Source organism: Podarcis gaigeae (assembly GCF_964106915.1).
Source record: "Podarcis gaigeae genome assembly, chromosome: 3".
Lineage (NCBI taxonomy): Eukaryota > Metazoa > Chordata > Lepidosauria > Squamata > Lacertidae > Podarcis > Podarcis gaigeae.
In genome coordinates this window covers 81,861,131-81,886,703 of record NC_139680.1, presented here as the reverse complement: position 1 = coordinate 81,886,703, position 25,573 = coordinate 81,861,131, and the positions used below count along the sequence as shown (strand labels likewise).

Below are 25,573 nucleotides of genomic sequence, written 5' to 3'. Positions count from 1 at the left end.
ATGGGGTTGCTGCTCGTTCTTGCACGCAGCAGGCAGCTGCAGATATTCTGGGCTCTCTGTCGTTGATTCCAATGGTGCAGTTCTCAGTTTATTATTATGTCCCATTCATCTCTCACCCTGTCCTTATTGAGGTGGGAGGCGATGAGCAATAGAGCCTTTTCAGCTGCAGTACTCCTGGCAGTGGAATCCTCTCCCGGGAGACATTTAACTGGTACTTACTCCTCCTAGCTTTCAGGCACCCGGCGACAGGCAATTTCCTTCCTACAATTTTGATGCTTGATGGTTTAATTCCGCCTTCATTGCCTTGCTGTTATTCTCCCTGCCCCTCTCTTTTACTTCCAAGTTTTATTTTGTTCCTATCCTTTTGTATACTGTATGTAAATTGATATTTGATTTTATTATGGTTGTTATTTGACTTGGAAGTTTCTGTGGAGAATATTTTAAATAAATTCGGCAGGGGAATCTAAGATCACAAATTCAGGTTTCACTTTTGTCTGAATAAAATTTTACTTATAGCAGTAGCAGAGGACAGGATTGTAGAGGAATCTCATAAAGTGGCAGCTCCTACAAGAATTGGCACTCTTAAAACATAGTCTTAATATTCCTATCTGTGTGTGACTTCCCTGGCATATCACCTCAGAGCAAGTGAATCAGGCAGTATATGTGCTTTCCACAGCCTTGAGATAATACTTCTGGCCCTTCTGAATGACAGAAATTCCAAATTACAGTACAGTTCTATGTCTACTGAGAAGTAAATCCCATCGAGTTCAATAGGACTTAATTCCAAGGTAAATGAATACAGGACTGCCAAAAAGAGGTTCCATAATCATTATTACTAGCCTGGCAATGCACACACTCTCTCTCAGACATTTTTCCTCCATTGCACTTGATGAGTTGACTACCCTATTATCTTTAGTTAACCCATGTTTACCGTTGATCCTGTGCCCTCCTAATTGCCATCCCTGCTGTCATTATCACTCTTTATGCTATCCTGTCTTTTTCTTCCTCTCTTCAACATTCAAATGCACCACTGTTTTCCTTATTAAAACAAACCAACTCTTGATCCCTTTTCTAGGTCTGACTACTGTACAATTCCCTCCCCCTCCCCTTTTCATCCCCTGCTTACTTTCATGAGCTAATCTTTTTTTCCCAACTCTGTTGCTGGCTCCCCATCTAGTCTGCCAGCTGCATGTCACTGCTTTTGCCTCCTCATCACCAAATCCAAAAGTCTCTACTCAGTTCTCTTCCTCTTTGATATCTAGGTACAGTAGATCACTTTCCCCTACTTGTTTCACTTTGCTTTATGTCCTAAATCTCCTTGATTTTGTTTTCAGATGGCTCTCTTTCTGTCTAGTTGATATTTTGGTGTTTCTAGAGGGGGAAGCCCTCTTTGTTTTCTTTCTTCATTGTGGTTTCTCAGATGTCTGTGCTTGTATTTGGCCATCTGCTATTCTGTCCCTATACAGTGTCCCTGAGTAACATTATCACATATCATGGCTTTCAGTACTATGCATTGATGTCACCCACCTCTACCTAAGAAGAACTTTCTTCATTCTAGTGCAGGCATAGGCAACCTCGGCCCTCGAGATGTTTTTGGCCTACAACTCCCATGATCCCTAGCTAACAGGCCCAGTGGTCAGGGATGATGGTAATTGTTGTCCCAAAACATCTGGAGGACTGAGGTTGCCTATGCCTGTTCTAGTGCATTTCTAAGTGTGTCTTTGATATTTCTGTCTAGGTATTGCATTGCTATTTCAAACTCAGTAGGACTCAAAATCCAACTTGATTCCTCCCAAGCCATCTCCTTCCTCCTTCATTCTTAATCGTTAATAACATCACCTTGCTCTACTGATCAGGCTTGAAGCCTTGGTTTTCTCTATCCTTTGCCTTCCATTTTCATTGCCAAATCATTTCTTCTTTTACAATGTTAAAAAATATGACCAAAAATTCTGGTCCATGCCTTGGTCATCTCTTATATTGACTACTGCATTCTTTTCATGGCTCTTCTGTTGTCTTGCATTCATCCATGCAGCATTCTGCTGCCAAAATTATTCACTCTGACCCTGTGCATCTTTTCTCCCTTGCTGCTCTCAGTGCCTTGAACTGCCTGCCAGAATGCCTCCATCTGACCACCTTCTGTATTTCCTCCTCAAAATGCATATTCTCTGGCAGCCCATTGGAACAACATCTAGTCCCAGTACCCTATGGTAACTAAGCTGAATAATGTGTAATTAAATAGCAGCACATTCTCTTCCTTTTTATCCCTGTCACAATTTCCCTCTACTTCCTCTGTTGTAAGTCCCTTGGTGAAGGACCTGCCAGATTTGTTGTTTGTAAAGTGCAATGTGCATTGCTGGTACTAAGGAAATAATACATCAGTGCAGATACTTCATGTAAGTGTTTGACAATCTGGGATATAATCACATATTAAGTAAATGAGCTGTTTGTAAACTGCTATTAGGAATAAGAAAATAATAATAATAATTGTTCTATGTTATGTTTTCTAATAGGAAATAAGTACACCTGTAACAAAAGCAGATTTTAGCCAGCCATGGAGCTTGCTCACAGTTTGTTATTAAATGAAGAGGCTTTGGCTCAAATCACAGAAGCAAAGCGACCAGTTTTTATCTTTGAATGGCTGCGGTTTCTTGACAAAGTGTTAGTAGCTGCTAACAAGGTATGCCATGTCCCCTCCCACCAGTCTTTGGTTTTTATATAGTCCTTTTTCATTGAGTTTCATGGGGCTTGCTCCCAGATCAGTGTAAAGGATTGCAGTCTAACTCCATGACATTATTATGTAGTTCACTAATTCATATTTTTAAAAGATCTGATTTGCCCATAATTTGAGATGAATGTTATGTCCTGAGCTGTAATTCCCTTTCCAAGTTTGTTTTAAGTGAATTTGTATCAGTAGTTTCAGAGAAATGCCAGAAGCATTTAGGCAAATGGGCCAGTGGATTAGGCCAGTACCAGCTTCATTAAATAAACCACCAAATATCATGAATGTCAGGATATCTTATTGACAAATAAAATGACACATGACGGGTGATTATAGCTCTACTAGCAAAAATATCCCAGAAATAAAAATACTTGACTAGCAATCATCTGAAAGAATTAAGCATTTGAATGTTGAATTATGAAAATCAGAGCAAATAAAATTTTAATTTGTTTTGTTAACAGACGGATGTAAAAGAAAAACAAAAAAAACTCGTTGAACAGCTAACTGGTCTTATCAGCAGCTCTCCTGGGCCACCCACCCGGAAATTGCTTGCTAAAAACCTTGCTGCTCTGTATAGCATTGGAGATACTTTTACTGTATTTCAGACACTTGATAAGTGTAATGAAATTATCAAAAGTAAAGATGATACATCAGCCTACTTACCAACCAAACTGTAAGTAACAGATCACATACAGGACAATAATGTTGTTACAAGTGACGGTTAACTTGTTAATTTCTTAGAACACTGAAGAAGTAGCTGAGCAGATTTGAATGATTTTTGTGATTCATGCTTACAGAACCCTCAGGGGAATATACCTGTTTAGAAATGAATGATGCCTTGAAGTAACAATGGAATCAATTTCCTACTGTTTTTTGTCACAATATTGGTTGTGACAAGAATTATGCAGCTGAGGGTGGGAGGGTAACTGAGAACATAAGATCCTGCTAGATCAGACCTTTTAGTTCAGCATCCTAGATGATGGGCAGTAATATTTAAAGTGGGATTATATAGATGCTGCAGGATATCAGTGGAAGAAAGTGTTCGTTGGATTAGCATTAGTCTTTAAGCATCCACACTACAGTGGAACCTCTGGTTACGTACTGTCCCCCTTACGAATGCTTCGAGTAACGCGGTTCGCTAATCTGGAAGTAGATGCCCCTAGTTGCAACCTTGGCCCCAGGATGCGAGCGGAAGTCGTGCCTCATGTTAAGAACAGTTTTGTGTTAAGAACGGACCTCTGGAACGCATTCAGTTCATAACCGGAGGTACCACTGTATTATTGCAGAAGGAGGGAAGATGAAATAATGCTTTAAATGTCTACTTGGAAATAAATTAATTCACTGGGCCTGTAAATCTCTGAATATATTGCCCACTTCTAAAAGAGCTCTGTTTAGTTTTGAAAAACCACTGTGCTGGCAACATGCAGGACTTGATAGTCTATTGTTTTGCATGTTTACTAAGAAGTAAGTCCTATTGGGGGTTTACAGGCAGGCAAATATGCATAGGCAGGCAAATGCAGATGCGTGCTGCCGCATTCTGGATCTATTAGGTGCAGCCTCTGATGGAGAGGCTTTCTTCCATGTGAAGAAGCCTGCTTATTGTATTTCTAAGTCTAAACATGCCTAAACATACAGAAGAATTGGAAATGTTTTCTAGCTGGATTATCACAAGAAGTTGTTCTTGACTTGGCTTTTGTGCAGGAGGACAGCAAAAATAGAGCTTAATTGAGAACAGTTACATTCCTTCACATGCAGCAATCCAGACTGGATTGAGGACTTAGTTTTTCTAAGTGATTACTGCCAAGCAGTTTGAAGGAAACTAAGCCTACCAATTGCTTGACATAATTTTACCAGTCATTGTGAAAATCACTTAGGGAATTCTCAGGAGCATCTTTTAGGAACTATAGGTTATCACACTATTTGGAATTAAATTCCATGCTTTCAAGACTATTTTGTTAGCATCAGACATGCAAAGTCTGAGAAGACTGCATTCTATGCTCATAAAATACTCTTAAAATATTCCAAACTACAGTTGGTGAACATGCTATATTTATTTTGAAATATGTGAGAAATGTGAGTCATTCTTTGGGTGAGAAAAATCCTAATGAGCATGAGAGTGGAAAAACTTAATGAAACTTGGCATTCGTTTTACCTGTCACTTAATTGCTAATCCATGTGAATTTTTACCTTCTTATTTCTAAAACTATATCTGTGGCCAAAATATAAGTTTGTAGTCTCTGATTTCCTTACAAAGTATACCACATAAAACTGCCCGCTTGCCTGAAGATGTTTAAGTTTTGATTTGATGCTTCTATTTACTAGCATGTTACCTAGAGAAAAAATACTAATGATGATTTTGCCTTTTTGTAGCACTGCAGTGGCATGTGTTGGAGCATTTTATGAAAAAATGGGGAGAATGCTGGGTAGTTCTTTTCCAGAAACAGTTAACAATCTCTTAAAGTCTCTGAAAAGTGCTGAGGTGAGTGAAAGTGGTGGTGTAAAAAAACACAAAATCATATTTTTCACTCTTTTACATATTTAGTTTGTTAGTCTATTTTGTAACAGACTAAAACCATCAATTAAGGCTGAGGAAATTTTATTTAAGGCTATTCTGCTGTCTTTTATTTATATACTCTTTGTTTAATTAGGATGGCCATACGTCTGTAATTTCCAGGACATACCTGGAATACTGCAGTTTGAAGCAGTGTCCGGGCGGAAATTGGCAAAAATGTCTGGGAAAACCTGGACGTATGGCAACCCATGTCAGCAGTGTCATTTTTTTGCCAAATTACCATAAAAATATGCGTCAGAAATGCGTCATGACACCAGTTGTGTGGTATCTCTTTCATATATGAATTATGAACCATCTCCCTTTGCCCCTCACTTTTTAGATAATTCTCATAGTTACATTATGAAGATACAGAACAAGTTGTTTCTTATTTCCGCTTCATTCTCTCTTTCTCCCTTTCAAATCCCAATGCAATTTGTAGTCACAGGGCCGGAGTGAAATATTAATGAGTTTGCAGAAAGTCCTAAGTGGGCTGGGTGGTGCTGCAGCTTCTTGCCACCGTGATATTTATAAGAATGCGAGATCTCTCCTGACAGACAGAGCTATGGCTGTGCGATGTGCAGTAGCAAAGGTAGGTTTGTATTCTTTTGCAGTTTATAAACATGCAGGGTTTGTTTGTTCACTAAATCTTCTGTTGGTCTTTCCTAGGTGTGTTGTATTGTATAATAATAATAATAATAAGTGTCTGGAGTCGACACTGTTTCTCCTGTTGCAACAATCACTGCTGGATGTGTCACAGAGCCAGTGTGCACGGTGTAGTTGGGATGTGGGTTTGGTGGCCAGCTTATCTAGATCACCTTCTGAAAGCATTTGGGCTGCCACAGAGCAGTTTTTAAGTTCCTGTCTGATTTTGTTAAAATATTTTGCATTAATCTTTGTAATAGGATTCTGAATTGTAGCAAGATGGAATTGTTCCTCTTATTGAGGAAAGAATGCTACTAAAGCGACAATGTAGCTTTCTTCTCCCTTCAAAGCATTGAAAGCAACATTTTACGCAGTGAGAGAAGTGGCCTGTTTTTCTATTTTTTCTGGAGCTGAGTTTTTTTGGCAGGGGCAGATTTTAAACTGAGAGGTAGGAGGCAGCCCCCCCTCCCCCCTGCAATACATCTGAAAATTAAATGCTACTGAAGTGTTTGTAGACAGGAACTGGATGCTTGCATCCTGTCATTCAGTATTACTCTCCAATCCCGTATTTCATAACAATGTTTTTGTATGAGCACCAATGTAAAGATAGATTTCAGTGTAACCTTTCTGAATGGTTTTTTAAAAGTCATTATGCCAATCATATCTCATAAGTGGGATAAATGACAGCGATGATCGTGCTGGCTCTATTCCCAGAGTGGATGGGTAAGCATTTTAGAAATATTAAACAATTATTGGTATGTTCTTTCTCCTGCCCCCAGTGCCTACTGGAACTACAAAATGAGGCTGTATTTATGTGGACAGCAGAACTGGAAAATGTAGCAACACTTTGTTTTAAGGCTCTGGAAAACTCAAATTATGGTGTACGAGTTGCAGTATCAAAACTTTTGGGAACAGTTATGGCTACAGCACTGATACCAAAGCAAGCAGCAGGTATTAAATATTGAATTGCCTATGCAAATATTATTATATAAGCTGGATATATTTTGTGTACTATTTGCAAATCTAGGCGGGGTCTGGTATGGTTTCAAATTGGATGGTGGACCGTAAGTTGAGATTCCTGAATTGCAGGGAGTTGGACTAGATGATCCTCAGGATCCCTTCCAACTCCACAATTCTGTTATTCTACTATAAAATTGTATTGTGGAGATTGTTTTCTCTATTTTTACAGCTAGCCAAAGTTAAAGCAATTAATCTACACAAGGAAAGCATTGAGATAGAAACCCTTTGTGAATGAGTTATGAAATCATTTGTAATTGTCTGTAGGCTTTTACATATATTTAATAATCATTAAACTCTACTAAGTTTTTGTTGCCTTTGTTCCTGTAACAAGGCAGGCTGCTTGTCAAAATCACAGAAGTAATATGAGTCCAAGCAATTATTTAAAAGTATTCTATTAAATTAAATTACTATTTTTTTTCTTGAAGTGATGCGCCAAAATGTGAAGCGGGCTACACTGGAAGAGGTTTTGGAACTCATGGCCACTGGTTTTCTAAGAGGAGGATCTGGATTCTTAAAGAGCGGTGGTGAGATGTTAAAAGTAGGAGGATCTGTCAATCGAGAAGTGAGAGTTGGAGTTACGCAGGTGTGTTTGCTCTCTTATTCTTCAGTAATTTTCAGAGTGTTGTTATCTCTGCCTAGGCAAGTGCTCAAATAGCTATTGTTCCATAGAAAATGATCATTCTTATATTCATGTCTGTTGACTAAGCATGTCACAAATGTGCAGTTTTTTCATGCCATCAGATGAATAGATTTAGCACATCGATAAATAAGTGAGACCTGTACAGGGACATCTTTACCATTGGGCGTAGTGGCGCGGCGAGCCAGGGCACCAAGCAGTGCAGAGCGCCAGGCAGAGAGTCCGGGGAGGGGAGAGCGGGGAGGTAAGCGAGGTGGAGCGGAGGCTTGGTGCCTGCACGCCTCCAGCGCCCGTTGGAGGCAGGAAGGCTCCGGATGCTTTCCCGCAGTCCAGAGTTCTCTCTGCTGGCTCCGCGACACACCACCTCCTCGGCTGAGTGGTGTGTGCTTGCATCCCAAGCTCTGCACATAATAAACGTGACTCTACCACCACTCCCCTCATCCACTCCACCTTGAAAAATCCCCTCGCTCGAGGCTACCCGCTGCAACTGCTGCCCCCAGCTCCCCTCCCTCCTTCCCCTGCTTCTCCACCACCTTGCACGGAGCCTGCCTCCTCACACTGCCCCCACCACCTCTGCACTCCTTCACATGAACCGCGTTTCCTTCCCCTGTCCAATCCCCTCCCAGTCACGCTCTCTCCTCCCCCCCTCTTCCCCAAGTAAGGATGGTGAGACTCAGTGAGTGCGCTTCTCTGCTGCGGCGACGCAGACGGCCCAACTCACTTCGCCTGTCCCTGCCTGGACGAGGCCCCCCCCCCATGCCTCCCTTGCCATCCCCATTGCGCCCGGCTGCCCAGCCCCACATCATGATCCTGCTGCGGTAGCCAATGCCTGGGTGTGTGCAAGCAGCACGGGGCAGCAGCATGAGGACAGGAGCAGCCTCAACAACTTTGGGGTCCCAACTCTGGGAAACGGGGGGGGGGGTGCGTCTGAAGGATCTTTGCACCATGGCGCCAGATATGCTTAAGATGGCCCTAGACCTGTATAACCAATTGATGTACAGTCATACCTCGGGTTGAAGTAGCTTCGGGTTGAGCGTTTTTGGGTCGCGCTCCGCGGTGACCCGGAACTAACAGAACGCATTACTTCCGTGTTTCGCCGCTTGCGCATGTGCAGACGCTCAAAAGGACGTGACGTGCATGCGTGGAAGCGGTGAATCGCGGCACATGGAGACGCGGGTGGCGTTCGCTTCAGGATGTGAATGGGGCTCCGGAACGGAACCCGTTCGCATCCAGAGGTACCACTGTACCCCCAGCCTCTAAAAGGAGTACCTCTGTGCAGCGCTCCAGTCAGCCTGGACCAAAGGGCCTTGTAGTTCTCTTTTGGGCTTGCAAAGGATGCCTCCCTCCTTCACACCTCCACAGAGGCCTTAGTCTGCTGTGCTAAAAGATAGAAGGGGATGTGAAAGACCTCTGAGACTCTGAAGGGCTGCTGTTAGACAGAGTCGATACTTACTGCACTTGTCTGACTGGCAATTCCTGAAAATATTGTTATATTGTGGTGGGAGAAGGGGTTCTCCAGGGTCAGAAAAGGGGAAAATATCCATTTATTTTTATTTCGTTCATCACGAATCAAGGTAAGTGGTGAATCATAACGGTAGTGAGGACTGCGCTTCCAAAAGTATTCCTTCTACTTGTGGTAGCATTAGATAGAAGACATCATATATGTGAATCCATCCCTAAAATATGGTTGTTTTGCCTCAAAATCTTATAAAACCAGGGTCATTTAAGTCTTCTCTTTAGAGTTTCCCTTTGTTTGCCCCTCCCCTCTATTATGGAAATGTGTACAAATCTTTCCTTTCTGTGGTTGTAATATTTGTATTTTGAATTTGCAGGCTTATGTTGTCTTTGTCACAACATTAGGAGGTCAGTGGCTGGAGCGCAATTTTGCTACATTCTTGTCACATGTTCTAGATCTGGTTTCTCACCCTCGGGCAACGCAGACTCATGTAGAAGCGGTGTACTCTCGAAGATGTGTCTCCTTCATCCTCCGAGCCACTGTAGGAAGTTTATTGGGGGAGAAGGCACAGATTGCAGCTGCCAAAGATATATGCCAGGCAATTGGTAAACAGATGAAGGCAGTAGGTAAGAATGTTAAGGTTAAGGTCCAAATCAACATAATATATTCCTGTCCCATAAGTATGAAGGAATTTTTAAAGCTGTGAAAAAAAGGTCTATGACAGATAATCAAACAATATTATGTGCCCTCATAACACTGAAGTGCAGGCACAGTATGTAATAATCCGTAAATACACTCTAAAATATCTAGCTGTGCTGACTGAATATATATTTCAAATGCTAACTGCACCACAGCAATGAAATACAAAAGTATGGTTACTCAGAAGATGAAGAATGTTTAGGACAGCTCCCCCCCCAAAAAAAAACATGCATATGCGGCATATGGGCATCAAGCTACTTGTGCTTGAGATCAGAGAGCTAATTCTTAAAAATATTTTAAAACTGGCAGTAGTTTGGAGTCAGAACTTGGAAAATCAGTAATCGTGAAGAGAATTTAATGCTTTGGTTCTTTCCCTTCAGTTTTCAGACTCATCACTATTAGACATTTTTCATAAGCTAAGTTTCCATGGTGAAAATATAAAAACAATGGCATATTTCTTGATAATACTTTCTCATTCCTTCAGTAATTATCTGAAAGTAGCTCTCTTGTGATGAAATATAAAATACTTGTGATTGAAAGGCGGCTTTTAATGTAGGTTGCCAGCAAGTCATCTGAATGTATGCTAAACCAATCTCTGTTCTGTAAGAGTTGTCTCTTAAATTCTGTGGCATCTCAAACAAACACATGCAGCTCAGTTTCTTAGCTACTGTGTACAAGCAACTCTTGCATTTCTATAGTTCTTTGTACTGATACTCTTCTGAATACACCTCAAATTTACAAGAATGCTGGATGACACTCTCTCTTCTCCCACTGCTTTGCCAGAATCAGTTGTGAATGATGCTAATATTGAAAACAAATCAGGAGCAGCTGAAGTTGCTGCAAGTCAGCATGTGATGGTTTGTGCCCTTCAGGAGCTTGGGAGCCTAGTTCAGAGCCTAAGTGCCACTGCTTCACCTCTCATACAAGAGCCTTCTATAGGTAAGTTGTTAAGACTGTAATTTAATATACAGTTGCCTGTATAGAATTGTACTGCCGAGCGAAGCCGCATGCCATTCGACGGAGAGCGCTGACTTCTTCCATTGAAAATTTGGACTCAAAAGAATAACCCGTGAGTTATTGGAACTTGGATTAAAAAGGGGGAAAATGTTTTTAAAAATTCGGAGCGAGCGGGGGAGGTGCAAAAAGGAAGTCAGCCTCCCCCCTGTTGTAGAGGAGTTAAAGCAAAGGATTTGACAACTAAGATCGAGCGCAACCTTATTTTGTTAAAGTTATTAATTTCGCGAAGGAAAATTATAAGACTGGGCTGGAGGAGAAAAGTGGAACGTGAATTAAAATGCAACCCCCCCTCCTGAACCCCGGGAGCGATCCATGAGAGCGCTGGGAGAGGAGAAATAGAGGTTTTGACAGCTGTCAAAGGAGCTGTCAAAGCGGAAGAACAAAAAAAGATATTTGTTACGAGGACTTTGCCGGTTACATTTGTTACAAATTGGATATAAATTGTTTAAAATAAGGAATAACAAGTTACTTTGACTGGTGGGTGTGATCTGGAAGGAAACTGAGTTACTACAATCCCTCTAGAGGAGCTGTGGGACACTACAAGTACTGCTGGTATGGAATTTGAATAGGACTTTTTATCTCCTGGGAAACTGCAGAAATGGAACACTATTTTGTCTACAGAGGTCTACACACTAAAGGAGACAATAGATTTATCTATTGAAGAATGGAAGGGACTTGACGTAATGTTTTGTTCCTGAATAACAAAGCCTCTGCAGAGGAATTAGAAGCTTTTGGAATTAGAACATTTGTGCAGGAGAGCAGGGGAAAAAAAAGGAGAGAGAACAACAAGAACAACAAAAATAACAAGAACTGGACAAAGGTGGAAGTGGGAACATTTGGGACATCCAGATTTGAAAGGTCTAAAGAAATAAAATTGGAGTTCTTAATCTTAAACACAAAGATCTGGATGGAAAAAATGGGTCTTTCTGAGACAGACTCCTTCCAAGATTGGACATTCGAAACTAAAGATGATCAAAAGACGGCAAAGACTATTAAAAAGATGGTAAAGCGGTCTGGTGAAGGACTATGGTTTAGATGTGGGAGCTCCAGGACGACAGTAGATATTGATGGACATTGGGAACGCAACCGGGAAAGGGGGGAGGGAAATTTGGAATCCAAAGGGTGTTAAATTATATCTTATTCTTTTTTTTTTTTTTACTTTCTTTATTCTAATCTGTATTGCATACTAAAGAGGGGAACTCGTGGAAGGGAACAAGTCAATTTTAGGGGATGGGAAAATATTTTTAAATTGGGTCAATGATAATAAGTTTAAAACTTGGGGTAAGAATTTGCTGAATTTATTTGAAAGAATTTTAATACAAGAGGGGGGGGGAGGGGAAGTCCTGGAAAGATGCTAATGAAAATAAGATTTTAAATTTGGATGTTTTTCTTTTTCTGTTATATTTGAAAATCTTTAATAAATATTATTTTAAAAAAAATAGAATTGTACTGTTCAATATCCACTTCTGTCTGCCAGCTTACTTGATTACCACTTGATTCTGGCATGAAAAACAAACCCAGCAAGACATGTGATGTAATCTAGAAAAATGCAAGGGCATTTACTGCCTCTGGTTTCAGCAGAATGTAAGCAATTCTGAGATTCTTTAGCCTGCACCCATAACAGCTAAACAAATTACCTAATATAAATGTATTTGTGTATACAGTTGTTGAGTAGTTACGAAATTTCACCAAGTAGTTATCAATATAGTTTCCCCATAAGAACCTAGAGTCTGGAGAGTTCTGGTGAATGCCTCATTGTGTGTTTATTGAAATGAGAAATAAAATGGAAATTTAAAAGCATAAGTAAACTAATTTTAAATCTCATTCTGTTGAGTAATATTTAGACAGCTTGATTTACTATTAGATGGAGTGAAAGGGGACTGAATGGTATAGAGTATATCCTAGTATAGGAATCCATTATTGATTTCCCTTTAAGACTCACTGTTGTCTGTGTTGATTTCAGGATTGCTTGAGACTGTTACTTCAGTTCTTCTTCATCCAAGCATGGCTGCCCGACTTGCTGCTGCATGGTGCCTGCGTTGCGTAGCTGTGGCCTTGCCTTTCCAAGTGACTCCTTTCTTGGACCGGTGTGCCGAAAGGCTCAATAATTTGAAGACCTCACCAGAAGCTGTTAGTGGTTACAGTTTTGCAATGGCTGCTTTGCTAGGTGGAGTTCATCAGTGTCCTTTGGGCATTCCCCATGCAAAAGGAAAGGTGAGATACTATGAACATATGTGGCTTTGCATATTAAGTTCAAATCTTAACAACATAATGGCTACAGAAATAAAATGGAGTTTGCTTCTGCTGCCCTAATGCTAAACACATTCACTTGTTAAAACCAATTTGTTGTTGGAAAGGGTCTGGCTGGCTACCTCCTGACTATAAAATGCATTTAAACAGAAGAAGAAAAGATGCTACAGCAACCAGTATAATCACCTGCCCAGGTGCCTAAACTCTGACCTCTCTTGTGTCAATGAGAGAAGAAAATAATTAGTGTGTCACTCCTTACATTACTCTTTCTCTTAAATCTGTTTCCTAAATTTCACTATCCTTCTGCTTTCATTTGACCCAAAGAGTTCATTTGCATCCAAACCTTCCCCTGGTTAATCTAGGCCACTGTTTCAGCTGCCAGATCCCTACTACCATTTCCCATTCCTTATTTAGTAATACTAGGGTTCCTCATTTCCTTGCATCTTTAAAATAAAGTTGGTTTGGGTACCCTATATATAAACGGGTTTTTAGTTTTCTTTACTCTTCTGTAAATATTTTATTTTTGTTGAGTAAAGTCACACAGCCATTTTACACTTTATGCCATATTGGCGTAACGTGTGTTATTTTGAACCCAAATTGGAAGTGTTATTGCTAATTCCTTAAATAACTAAATAATTGAGAATAATGTGCAACTTCTTGTGACATTCAGGTTTAAAGATCTGAAAGTATTGCGCCTCCATGGTGACACATGCAAACTTTTGTGTTAGCACGTAATGTGTGATTAGGAATGGGCACATAATTGGTAACAATCTCCTTTTGTTTTCAGATGGTTGTTAGCATTGCAGAGGATCTCTTACGATCTGCTGCACAAAATAGCAGATTGTCTTTGCAGCGAACCCAAGCTGGATGGCTTTTGCTTGGTGCTCTGATGACTTTAGGTATGTAAAACAGCGGCTGGCTTTATCACTGTGGTGTAGGACAGTCCTGGTATTGTTAATAAGGTTGTCTGATTAATCTTGACAGTAAAAATTCCTTAAAGTTGTTACAGTCAGCAGAATAAACCAAGCTCTTCAGAAGTTCATATTTGTAACTGGGGAGATACTTTCTAAAGATCTTTAAATTAGCTTTATTTGATTAAACTTTTAATGCTAAAGACATAGTGTGTAAAAATACAAATATTCCTATAATCTTACATCACATGCATTAGTTACATTGATTACTGGCTACCTTTCCAAGTACTGTAAAAATGGCCAAAGTGGCATACAAAATGTGACTTTAAAAAAAAGAAAAGAATAGCACACAATAATGGCATTGGAGTATTTTTAGTGTCATTTGGTTATTTTTTGTTTGTTGAGAATTGTTTAAAATCTACAGTAATTTGCCTTCTTACCCTTAGGTCCGTCTGCTGTTCGTTACCATCTTCCCAAAATGTTACTGCTGTGGCGAAATGTATTTCCCCGATCTTTGAAGGAGTTGGAAGCAGAGAAAGCTCGTGGAGATTCCTTCACATGGCAAGTAACACTGGAAGGACGTGCAGGAGCTCTCTGTGGTAAGAATCTCAAAGATACAGTTAACAGTTCTTGAATTATTTCAATCGGTTTTACCTGTAACATTGTGAAAAGATTCATGTTCAAATCTGAATGCTAAATGGCCTTGAACAAGTTCCACTTCCAGTGTCACAGGGCCTTGTAAAATGCCCTGAGATCCTTGGAGGAATGCTGGGATATAAATGTCGCAAGTAAATAGTGTATAAAGGTAACGTAAGAGTTTGGCTTATTCAGAAGGCTGAGAGAGTAAAAAAAAAAAAGGTTCATTCGTAGTGGTACATGTGGCTCCTAAGGAAAAGATGCCTGATGAGGGAGACAAGTGGGGTAGTATTTGATTCCACCTGTCCTTCCTATAGCAATGCAAGCTTGGCTGAAACAATATAGACAGGTAGCAATAGTGGATAGCATGGGTGGGGCATTGTGGTTCACTTGGCTTCTTGAATGTCTCTGCTGATTAGGGAAAGCATTGGCATTTTGCCAGCAGCTGAACTGCAGTTTCTTTTTGATAGTTAACATTTCCTTGTTTGCTTACATAGTTTAAAATGTGACCAATGCATTTTTCATTATTAGCTATGAGAAGTTTTGTTGCTCACTGTCCTGAACTTCTAACAGAGGATGTTATTCGAAAACTGATGACTCCTATAGAATGTGCTATGACAATGATGTCTCAGTAAGTATAGTTTCCACAATGGTGAAGCAATTTCCCCTCAAAATCCTCTGTAGTCTGCATAACCAGAAAAAGTCAGAGAAGTTCTTATTTTAAATTCAAAATGAAGAAACAATCAACACTAACTTCTTAAAGTTAATTTTATTTCCTGTCTTACTTTTTTGATATTCAACATTTCCATTTTTAAACTAAATGTTATTTCTTGTTTTATGGAAGGCACAAATCTTCTTTAAAAATACTTTCAAAAATAATTTATTCTGCATAAAATGAAATTGTGTGTATATCACATAGCAACTCAGGGATGGACCTTGCTTATAACAGTATTAAAAGTTAGACTTCAACCTAGTGCGTCCTACCAGAAAGGTTACCACTAGCACAATGGGACTTCCCTCCACTTCTCCCCCCATGTGCTCCCTATGCTGTCCTCAAATCTGCTCTAGATGCTTGGAGGAACCTCCAGAACAGATTTTGCGGGGCGCAGGGGAGTTATGTTGTGCAAGGGGAAATCCTTCCGCTGATGGAACCTTAGTCTTAGAATTATGTTGAATACAAGCCATTGCATCAACAGTTTACTATGTCATGATTTTTACTAGTAATTAATCTGGACTTCTTTTTAACACAATAGCATTCCCTCTGTAATAAAAGCCCATGGAGCTCATCTGAAGGCTAGTGCAGCAATGGTCCGATTAAGACTTTATGACATCTTGGCTTTGTTACCACCAAAAACATATGAAGGTAATTGCACTGAATTGTTGCTTATTGCTCTTAATGCTTGGGTCCACATCCCTTATATTCTTACGTAGGCTTTTAAAAACTTTAAAGTAGTCACAAAATTGAAAATAGTCACAAGATTGGTAGCATTTCTATGAACAAATAATGTATTTTTCTGGAGGACATTTGGCAGAATCACAGTGCTCACATATACACATCTGCACACCTTTACAAAGATTAGAAATAACCCTATGCAGTAATATTCAGTAATACATATACCAGCTGTGCCTCTAAGCAATGGTCCTGGGTAACTCACAAATACAATGTAGGATTGTTAATGATATCAAGCAGCAGTAGCCTCCCTGGCCTTGGAGTGCAGGGTGTCTAGTTAATATCTGAAACTTCAGATGCTCTCCAAGCCCCTCTACTCTATACACACAAACAACAACAACAGCAATGTAATAATAATAAATAAATAGAAATAAAAATGTACACTCCACCCCCAAGACCATTCCGTTATAACTCTTCTGTTGACTGAACTCCAGCTTGGAGGATAATCACTGGATAGTACCTTTGATTTCTTCAACCCCTGTCTCAGTGAGGTTCAGTTGGAGAAATAAACTACCTGGAAAAGCTTATACTTTTCTTTCTGGTATTTGGCTGGTTTCCCAATAGATTTTAGTTTCTTGGCACCGTGCTCTTTGAGGGCCTCTCTGGTAGTACTGTAGTAAAGCAGTAGAGTTCTCTTTGCCAGTGGACACTAGAATCAGTGTATCTAGCTGTACAAGACTACCTGACTTTTCAGGCAGGTGAATGTGGGCTTCTCATGGGTTATAGCTTCCCAAGAATAATATTAGTACTGATTTTCCTGTACTACACCATCCTTCTTTGGGAACTATTTCTGTTTCATATAATGCCTGTTGAATCACAGGATGTAAAATGTATTATATTTTGACGTTATCCCCTTCCAATTATTTTCCTTCAGGGTCATTTAATGCACTTCTTCGGGAGCTGGTGGCAGAATTTACTTTGACAGACAACTCTGCTAATACTACTACATCTCTGCTTAGATCACTTTGCCATTATGATGACAGTGTTCTTCTTGGCTCCTGGCTGCAGGAAACAGACCATAAATCAATTGAAGATCAGGTATCAAATCCTTTAAAATCATTCCCCAAACATCTAGTTTTCTGTCTTTTTCAAGGCTCTTGAGCAAATCCACTGTTGTTATTTTTACAGTGCCCAGCACATATTTGCAATACTTCTACTGATTTCTAAATATAGAGGTTTAAGTTAGACTCAATTATAATTTGATTTTCCTTAGAGTTATGAAAAATGTTGTGTCTTGTAGAGTTTGTGAGAGATGCCAGAACAGAGTCAACCCTAAACTTGAACTCTTAAGCATGCTATAGCAGAGCAGGCGAAGATGCCATAGAGTTAGAAAAGAATAAATTCACATAATAAGCATGTTTTTGAAAAAGAAAAAAGGCAATGGACCCTGCTGCTGTTGCTGCTCAAAGTATTAAAGTAGGGCATCTAATAGTATAGTCATGGTGTTTGTTTCCTTCTCATACTTTCCAAATGAAACGCTTATGTGAGACTGCTTGATCTGTAATTGCCCTTATCATGTGAGTTCTGTGCAGTACTGGTAACCACGTGACTGGGCACAAGCAAAGCAATTTTACTTGAATTATACATACTGTCTCAAACCTTCCATGGATGTATTTAGTTTGATGAACTGAAGCTCCTTCCATTAATACACTCATGGAAGAACCCATTCCTTGAAAACAAGCATCACAGTGCTAAAAGCTAGGATCCATGCTTTAGAGTTGAATCTCCTTTTTTGTCCTTGAAATAATGGAGACACTGCAGAAGTATATAGGTTCCCTTGAACAATAATAATTTAGAAACAAAAATCTTTGGAAAATGTATAATACAGTGTTTCCCAACCTTTTTTGGGCAAAGGCACACTTGTTTCATGAAAAAAATCTCGAGGCACACCACCATTAGAAAATGTTTAAAAAATTAACTCTGTGCCTATATTGACTATATGCCGCTTGGGGCGGCAGCCTGTTGCCCGAAGCACAGGGAGCCCTACGGAGGGCTCCCCGTGCTTCCGGCGAGTGTCTGCAACCCTGCGCGCCCGGCAGGAGCTCCTGCCAGGCGGCAAGGCTTGGGGCGGCAGCCTGTTGCCCGAAGCACAGGGAGCCCTACGGAGGGCTCCCCGTGCTTCGGGCGAGTGTCTGCAACCCTGCGCGCCCGGCAGGAGCTCCTGCCAGAAGCGCAAGGCTTGGGGCGGCAGCCTGTTGCCCGAAGCACAGGGAGCCCTACGGAGGGTTGCCCGTGCTTCGGGCGAGTGTCTGCAAGTCTTGCGTGCCCGGCAGGAGCTCCTGCCAGGCGCGCAAGGCTTGGGGCGGCAGCCTGTTGCCCGAAGCACAGGGAGCCCTACGGAGGGCTCCCCGTGCTTCGGGCGAGTGTCTGCAAGCCTTGCGCGCCGGGCAGGAGCTCCTGCCAGGCGCGCAAGGCTTGGGGCGGCAGCCTGTTGCCCGAAGCACAGGGAGCCCTACGGAGGGCTCCCCGTGCTTCGGGCGAGTGTCTGCAAGCCTTGCGCGCCCGGCAGGAGCTCCTGCCAGACGCGCAAGGCTTGGGGCGGCAGCCTGTTGCCCGAAGCACAGGGAGCCCTACGGAGGGCTGCCCATGCTTCGGGCGAGTGTCTGCAAGTCTTGCGCGCCCGGCAGGAGCTCCTGCCAGGCGCGCAAGGCTTGGGGCGGCAGCCTGTTGCCCGAAGCACAGGGAGCCCTACGGAGGGCTCCCTGTGCTTCGGGCGAGTGTCTGCAAGCCTTGCGCGCCGGGCAGGAGCTCCTGCCAGGCGCGCAAGGCTTGGGGCGGCAGCCTGTTGCCCGAAGCACAGGGAGCCCTACGGAGGGCTCCCTGTGCTTCGGGCGAGTGTCTGCAACCCTGCGCGCCCGGCAGGAGCTCCCGCTGGGCGCGCGAGGCTTGGGGCGGCAGCCTGTTGCCCGAAGCACGCGGAGCCCTCCGGAGGGTGCCCCGTGCTTCGGGCGAGTGTCTGCAAGCCTTGCGCACCCGGCAGGAGCTCCCGTCGGGCGCGCGAGGCTTGGGGCGGCAACCTGTTGCTCTAAGCACATGGAGCCCGCCTCCCTCCCACGGCACACCAGGCAAAGTCTCGCGGCACACTAGTGTGCCGCGGAACACCGGTTGGGAAACACTGGTATAATACGAAGCGATAAGTGTTACATGTTTATCATATTTCAAGTGTTCTGATGCTTTACAGCTCCAGCCAAACAGTGCCTCTGGAAGTGGTGCTCTAGAACATGATCCATCTTCCATTTATTTGCGCATCCCTGCTGGTGAAGCTGTTCCTGGTCCTCTTCCTTTGGGAGTGTCAGTCATAGATGCCTCAGTTGCTCTCTTTGGAGTGGTTTTCCCTCATGTTTCCTACAAGCACAGGTCTGTTTATAACCAGGGTGGCTAACCTTTGTTGGCCTTAGAGCCACAGTGACAACCCTCTTGAACTTGCAAGCCACACACACATGCATACACCATGCAAATTAGCTGGGGAGTGTCATTATTGCCTCCTCTGCTCATCAAATGACTAATCAAATGACTGAGAAAAGGCTGACTCTTGTACCAGTATTCAGATCAGGGCACTGGACTTTGCTCAATGTAGCACTGTCTACTTTAATTTTTGTTCTTTTTGCTGCTGCTACCAAAATTAGTAAGATCCCAGGGCCAAGGGGGCAGATTAGGGCCCCTGAACTAAGGTGTAGGCCCCCCAGCAAAGTCTGTTTGTGAATATGTCATTATAGTGCTATTTAATTAAACAGTATCAAGGCTTAAATCCTATTTAAAAGTTAGCTATTAAGAAATTTGTCCACCTTTTTAAAAGTTTGTGTTATCTTTTTTATTTATAATCTGCATTATAGAGCATTTATTCAACACTTACTGTTGTGTTCACGCAACGTAATGTTTTCCCTCCTCCCTTCTTTCCTCACCCCTGCAATGCCACACCCTCCAAAATCTTCTCCAGAGGGTTGAGGTGATGTTAAAAGAGGAAGGAAAGTCACATTATGTAAGTGGGGACAGTTCTTGCCAAGCCTAGTTTTGGAGCTTCTGTATTGTAGCAGCAGCAGCAACGCTATCAGCAGCTTGCCTGGTGAATTCATTTGATGGCACTGTTAGATGAACAAATAGTCCAAGTGCACATTTCACTTGAAAGCACAGTAACATAATTTGAAGTACATTATATCACATTGTGGCATAGTCATTGGCCACACAAGAGGCACCTTACAGTCATCACCTTTAAAGCCTGTGGGTTTTATAGCTCTTTTTCTATCATGTCAAGGAATATCTTTCTCATAATATATGTATTTACAGGCTACAGATGTTGGATCATTTTGCAGAATGTGTCAAGCAGGCAAAAGGTGTTCGTCAGCAAGCTGTGCAGCTTAATATTTTTACTGCTGTTCTTAGTGCATTAAAGGTAAACCTGCTTTAAGAGGTATAATGCTGTCTTTTTGCTGTGTACTATATTTCCTATCCTACTGTAATTATAACAAGGCTGCAGTTGTGAGGCATAGAATGTTAATGTATGCATACAAATTCATTTCTGATCACTATTATTGCGCTAATATCAGTGCCCCCATATCAAAGGATCAGAGGTGCTGAGATAACTTAAAAATGGAGTCCATTAACACTGTTCCATAAACTTGTTATGTGAGCCTTAGTGGAAGACTTTGCACAATGATGTGTCAGAAGCTGTGTCACAGCATGCAAAATATGATGCATCACCTATGCGACAGTTTGAAGGTGTTGTGGCCTTTTTACTAAGTCAAAAAAGCCCCACTTTGAGTGGAAGAGCACCTTTATGCTTCTGGTTATGTGACATCTGCCAAAACGTGTGAAAGCTTAAACCTTTCCCTGACTGGAAATGTGGGAAAGTCATTTGCAGAAACAGTAGTTGTGAATATGGGTATTATATGGTGTGTATCTGTAAATCTTTATATGTTGTCTTCTGTTAAAGGGCTTAGCTGAGAATAAAAGTACTTTAGGGCCAGAAGAAGTTCGCAAGTCTGCCTTGACACTAGTTATGGGGGCCCTTGACAACCCTAACCCCATTCTGAGATGTGCTGCAGGAGAAGCTCTTGGCAGAATGGCGCAGGTGGTGGGAGAAGCAACTTTCATTGCCAGAATGGCTCAGTACAGCTTTGACAAGTACGTTGAACATTTTGCTTGAAGCAAAAGGAGAACTTTGTTTGCTACATCTCATTCCCCTGTGTGACAGGGGAGTATAGTTTTATATCGAATATAGTTTTTGTAGAATATAGTTTGTTTTGCTATGCATGCAAATATGAAAATGTGCACAGCTTAAAAACTGCATATAATTTATAATTTTGGTTCTTAATACCTTAAGAAGGAAGTAACATGGCTGTAAGTATTTAAGTGTAAGGCGTTGATTGCTTTTGCCTACCTCGGTCATTTGAAATGTTTTCTCTTTATATGATCTTGAAAAATAATACAGTACACATTTAACTTGTGCACATTCAGCTTTATGGGTGTGGCAAAAAAGGGGGGGGAGGAAAATGGGTGGAGTTCCAGGAAGAATGATTTTGGCCTACCTACCATTGAACCCAGTGGGTTTTGACTATATGTGATTTTGGCTTTAGGCACAATCTCTGGAAGGTAACCCTTACATAAGTTGTGGACTTACTGTATTGGATTGTTTGTCTTTATTTGACATCAACAAAAATGGTATTAGCTACAGATTTAACAAAAATTAAACTTTACCAAAATCTTGATAGGCTGAAATCAGCTAGAGACGTCGTGGCAAGAACAGGCCATTCCTTGGCTCTTGGCTGTCTCCACCGCTACGTTGGAGGAATAGGTTCTGGGCAGCACTTGAAAACCAGTGTCAGCATTCTGTTAGCACTGGCACAAGATGGAACGTCCCCTGAAGTCCAGGTAAAGCAGATGTATAATATTCAGCACAGTATAATAAGGATTATACACTTTTTAATTCTTCATTCTGTAGGCAGATGTTTTTAACAATATTATGAATGGCAAAAGAATCAGGCAGAAAATTCTGCAAACTTTTTTTAAACAAAGGTTTCTGAGCATAAGCACCCATGTTTTGTTGCTTCAACCACTTTTCAGTTATAAATAGCCATGCTACCTGTTTGGTAAACAATCTGAAAATGTTGCTCTATAAGTGCTACTCTAAGCAGGTACTATGCACAACCCAGCCATACTTTATTTCTCTATTACTTTCTGTTCAACTGTTTCTATAATGAGCTCTAGGTAACGTATATGATCATTTTGTGCCCCTCCCTTTCATACGTTCCAAACAGTCCTGCAAGATAGAATTCTCTTCTAAATGCCTGAATTGGGAGACTGGACAAAGTAACTGGACAAAGTGCTTTTCACCCTCAATAATCCCCTTATACCTTTCTTCCCTCACCAGTCAAACCTGCTTGGATTCAGTCTCCTAAATCTTGTCTCATCCACACTCTGTTCCAGCTGAATTAACTGATAGCATTCTACTTCATTTCCCTACCATAAATTCTCAAATCTTTCTTCAAGTGGGCATACTTAGAAGTTTCACATGCTTATTTCAGTATGGGGGAGCCTGAAAATTATAACACATAGAGTAAAAGCATAATGCTAAAAAATAAAATAAAAATACTAACAGCTTGTTAATAGATAAGTTTAAATACTGTTGCTGTGGATGAAGCACCCCATTATCAAACTCCTGAAGTGTCGGGGAATAAAAATGCCTTCATAATTTGGGTATGCCCACTATTTGTTGAAGGGACGTGGGTGGTGCTGTGGGTTAAACCACAGAGCTCTAGGGCTTGCCAATCAGAAGGTCACCGGTTCGAATCCCCGCGACGGGTGAGCTTCCATTGCAAGGTCCCTTCTCCTGTCAACCTAGCAGTTTGAAAGCACATCAAAGTGCAAGTAGATAAATAGGTACCTCTCCAGCGGGAAGGTAAACAGTGTTTCCGTGTGCTGCTCTGGTTCGCCAGAAGCAGCTTAGTCATGCTGGCCACATGACCCGGAAGCTGTACGCCGGCTCCCTCGGCCAGTAAAGCGAGATGAGCTTCCGCAACTGGACCTAACAGTCAGGATCCCTTTATCTTTACCTTTACTACTTGTTAGTGTTTCATTAACATTAGTGCTGGTGGTCCACTTCACAGAAAACTTAAATCATGTTGTGGTCCTTGATGGCTCTGCATCCTCCCTTTTTAGTTCTGTGGGACATGAGCAGGGTCTGTGCTTCGATTTCCTTAATAATTGTCAGAAGGTGGGGCTTCAGAGTTACTTTTCCAAGCCTGAGAGAGAGAGAGATAATGTGATGAAGACTGGGAACCGCTGTGCTAAAGTGGCAACCATACCCTACCATAGTCTTAGTGAACTGTGCCAAAGGTATATGACTAAACTGTTAATTATTCTTCCAGACATGGTCTCTCCATTCGCTTGCTTTAATAGTGGACTCTAGTGGACCAATGTACCGTGGATACGTAGAGCCTACTCTGTCTTTGGTTCTCACACTACTTTTGACAGTGCCTCCATCACATACAGAAGTACACCAATGTTTGGGTCGATGTCTAGGTGCTATAATAACAACTGTTGGCCCGGAGCTGCAAGGTTAGTGTACAAAACAATAAAAATGAGGGCCGTAATCCTCCTGTTAAGTTGCGTGCACGTTATATTACACATTTTTAAAAATAAATCAATTTTTTTCAACTTCCAAACAAAGATACCTAAGATTGTAGCCTTAAAGCAAAATCCTAGTCATGTTTACTCAGAAGTCGGTCCTATTGAGTTCAGTGGGACTTACTCCCAGGTAAGTGTGATTAGGATTGTGGCTTTAGTCCTGTTCCAGTCTCTCTCCATTTTATATCTTCTGCCTGAGGACATTCTGGTTGCTGGTGTGAATCCTAATGTAGCTGGTGGTGCTGTGGTCTAAACCCTTGAACATCTTGGTCTTTCTGATCAGAAGGTTGGTGGTTCAAATCCGCATGATGGGGTGAGCTCCTGTTGCTCTGTCCCAGCTCCTGCCAACCTAGCAGTTTAAATGCATCCCAGTGCAAGTAGATAAATAGGTACCACTACAGTGGGAAAGTAAATGGTGTTTCCATGCACTCTGGCAGTCCTTGTGGTGTCCAGAAGTGGTTTAGTCATGTTGGCCACATGACCCGGAAAGCTGTCTGCGGACAAATGCTGGCTCCCTCAGCCTGAAAAACAAGATGAGTGCCGCAACCCCATAGTCACCTTTGACTGGACTTAACCATTCAGAGGTCTTTTACCTTTACCTTTTACCTTCTGGTCAAACAGGGACAACCAACAATAATGTCCAGATAGGTGTGCTATATATAGGAGATGTGGGTGGCGCTGTGAGTAAAACCTCAGTGCCTAGGGCTTGCCGATCACATGGTCGGTGGTTCGAATCCCCGCGGCGGAGTGAGCTCCCGTCTTTCGGTCCCAGCTCCTGCCCACCTAGCAGTTTGAAAGCAGACCTAAGTGCAAGTAGATAAATAGGTACCGCTTTATAGCGGGAAGGTAAACGGCATTTCCCTGTGCTGTGCTGGTGCTGGCTCGCCAGAGCAGCTTCGTCACACTGGCCACGTGACCCGGAAGTGTCTCCGGACAGTGCTGGCCGCCGGCCTCTTAAGTGAGATGGGCGCACAACTCTAGAGTCGGACACGACTGGCCCGTACGGGAAGGGGTACCTTTACCTTTACGTGTGCTATAAGGCTCCCTTGGCTTCGATTTCTGGTTCCTTTCCAACTTTCTCTTTTTTCTTATATTTTTATTTCTTGGAGTCTCAGCTGCTCTTTTCTTAACATTCTTATTAGTGACTAAATATATCTAGGCTGGGATGCAGTTTTCATGCTGCTGCTTTGGGAATGTTGGTGTTTTCTTGTCTTTTATATGGTTGCTGATATTATTATTATTTTATTATTATTATTATTATCATCATCATCATCATCATCTACCTTGTGAGACCTATGCCTATAATCAAATAAATAAAGCTTATAGCCTTGGTGCATATTACATTTTGAGGTAAGTGACAGGATAGAAAATTAAATGCATCCATGGAATTGTGACTGAAATAGAAAATTATGTAGATATTTTAGAAGTTGATTTGATAAATTTAAATTTGATAGGTAATGGAGCTACCATTTCCACCATCCGTTCCTCATGTCTGGTGGGATGTGCAATTACACAAGATCATTCAGACTCTCTTGTTCAGGCAGCTGCCATTTCCTGCCTCCAGCAACTTCACATGTTTGCACCACGACATGTTAACCTCTCCAGTCTCGTTCCCAGCCTTTGTGTGAGTATAAGCTATGCCTCTCAGTACTATAACATTTATATAGTTGGATACTTGTGGGTGGGTGAGAAATTTTGTCAAAATGAGCAGTTGTATTCTCCAGAAGTGGAGAACACACAACCTTCTTCACGCCTTAACCCTTTCTCTGAACTACCTGACTTCTTAAATAGCCATTGTCCAACCAAATAGTTAAGCTCTTAAAAAATAATATAGGTTTCATTGCAGATTTTTAAGAACATACATACTGAAACAGACAGGTCATTCAGTTATAATCAGCTGTACTCACAGATCACGTTGCCATTTCTCCCATGAGTATTAGGGGAGATGAGTGGAGGAGGTAG

At 41.7% G+C, this 25,573-nt stretch overlaps 1 protein-coding gene across 1 annotated transcript in view; it reads left to right on the top strand.

Annotated features, from left to right (window-relative positions):
* Positions 1–25,573, top strand: part of HEATR5B (HEAT repeat containing 5B) — a 50,212-nt gene that overhangs the window by 690 nt on the left and 23,949 nt on the right. The window contains exons 2-21 of the mRNA XM_083731987.1: positions 2,511–2,677; positions 3,181–3,392; positions 5,090–5,198; positions 5,710–5,859; positions 6,692–6,863; positions 7,358–7,515; positions 9,402–9,651; positions 10,508–10,663; positions 12,705–12,955; positions 13,779–13,890; positions 14,349–14,501; positions 15,070–15,169; positions 15,792–15,901; positions 16,863–17,026; positions 19,170–19,345; positions 20,273–20,378; positions 20,919–21,109; positions 21,697–21,856; positions 23,353–23,542; positions 25,066–25,235. Coding sequence (XP_083588113.1) covers positions 2,552–2,677; positions 3,181–3,392; positions 5,090–5,198; positions 5,710–5,859; positions 6,692–6,863; positions 7,358–7,515; positions 9,402–9,651; positions 10,508–10,663; positions 12,705–12,955; positions 13,779–13,890; positions 14,349–14,501; positions 15,070–15,169; positions 15,792–15,901; positions 16,863–17,026; positions 19,170–19,345; positions 20,273–20,378; positions 20,919–21,109; positions 21,697–21,856; positions 23,353–23,542; positions 25,066–25,235 — 3,216 coding nt within the window. The 5' untranslated portion in view covers positions 2,511–2,551. The remainder of the gene's footprint in view (positions 1–2,510; positions 2,678–3,180; positions 3,393–5,089; positions 5,199–5,709; positions 5,860–6,691; positions 6,864–7,357; positions 7,516–9,401; positions 9,652–10,507; positions 10,664–12,704; positions 12,956–13,778; positions 13,891–14,348; positions 14,502–15,069; positions 15,170–15,791; positions 15,902–16,862; positions 17,027–19,169; positions 19,346–20,272; positions 20,379–20,918; positions 21,110–21,696; positions 21,857–23,352; positions 23,543–25,065; positions 25,236–25,573) is intronic.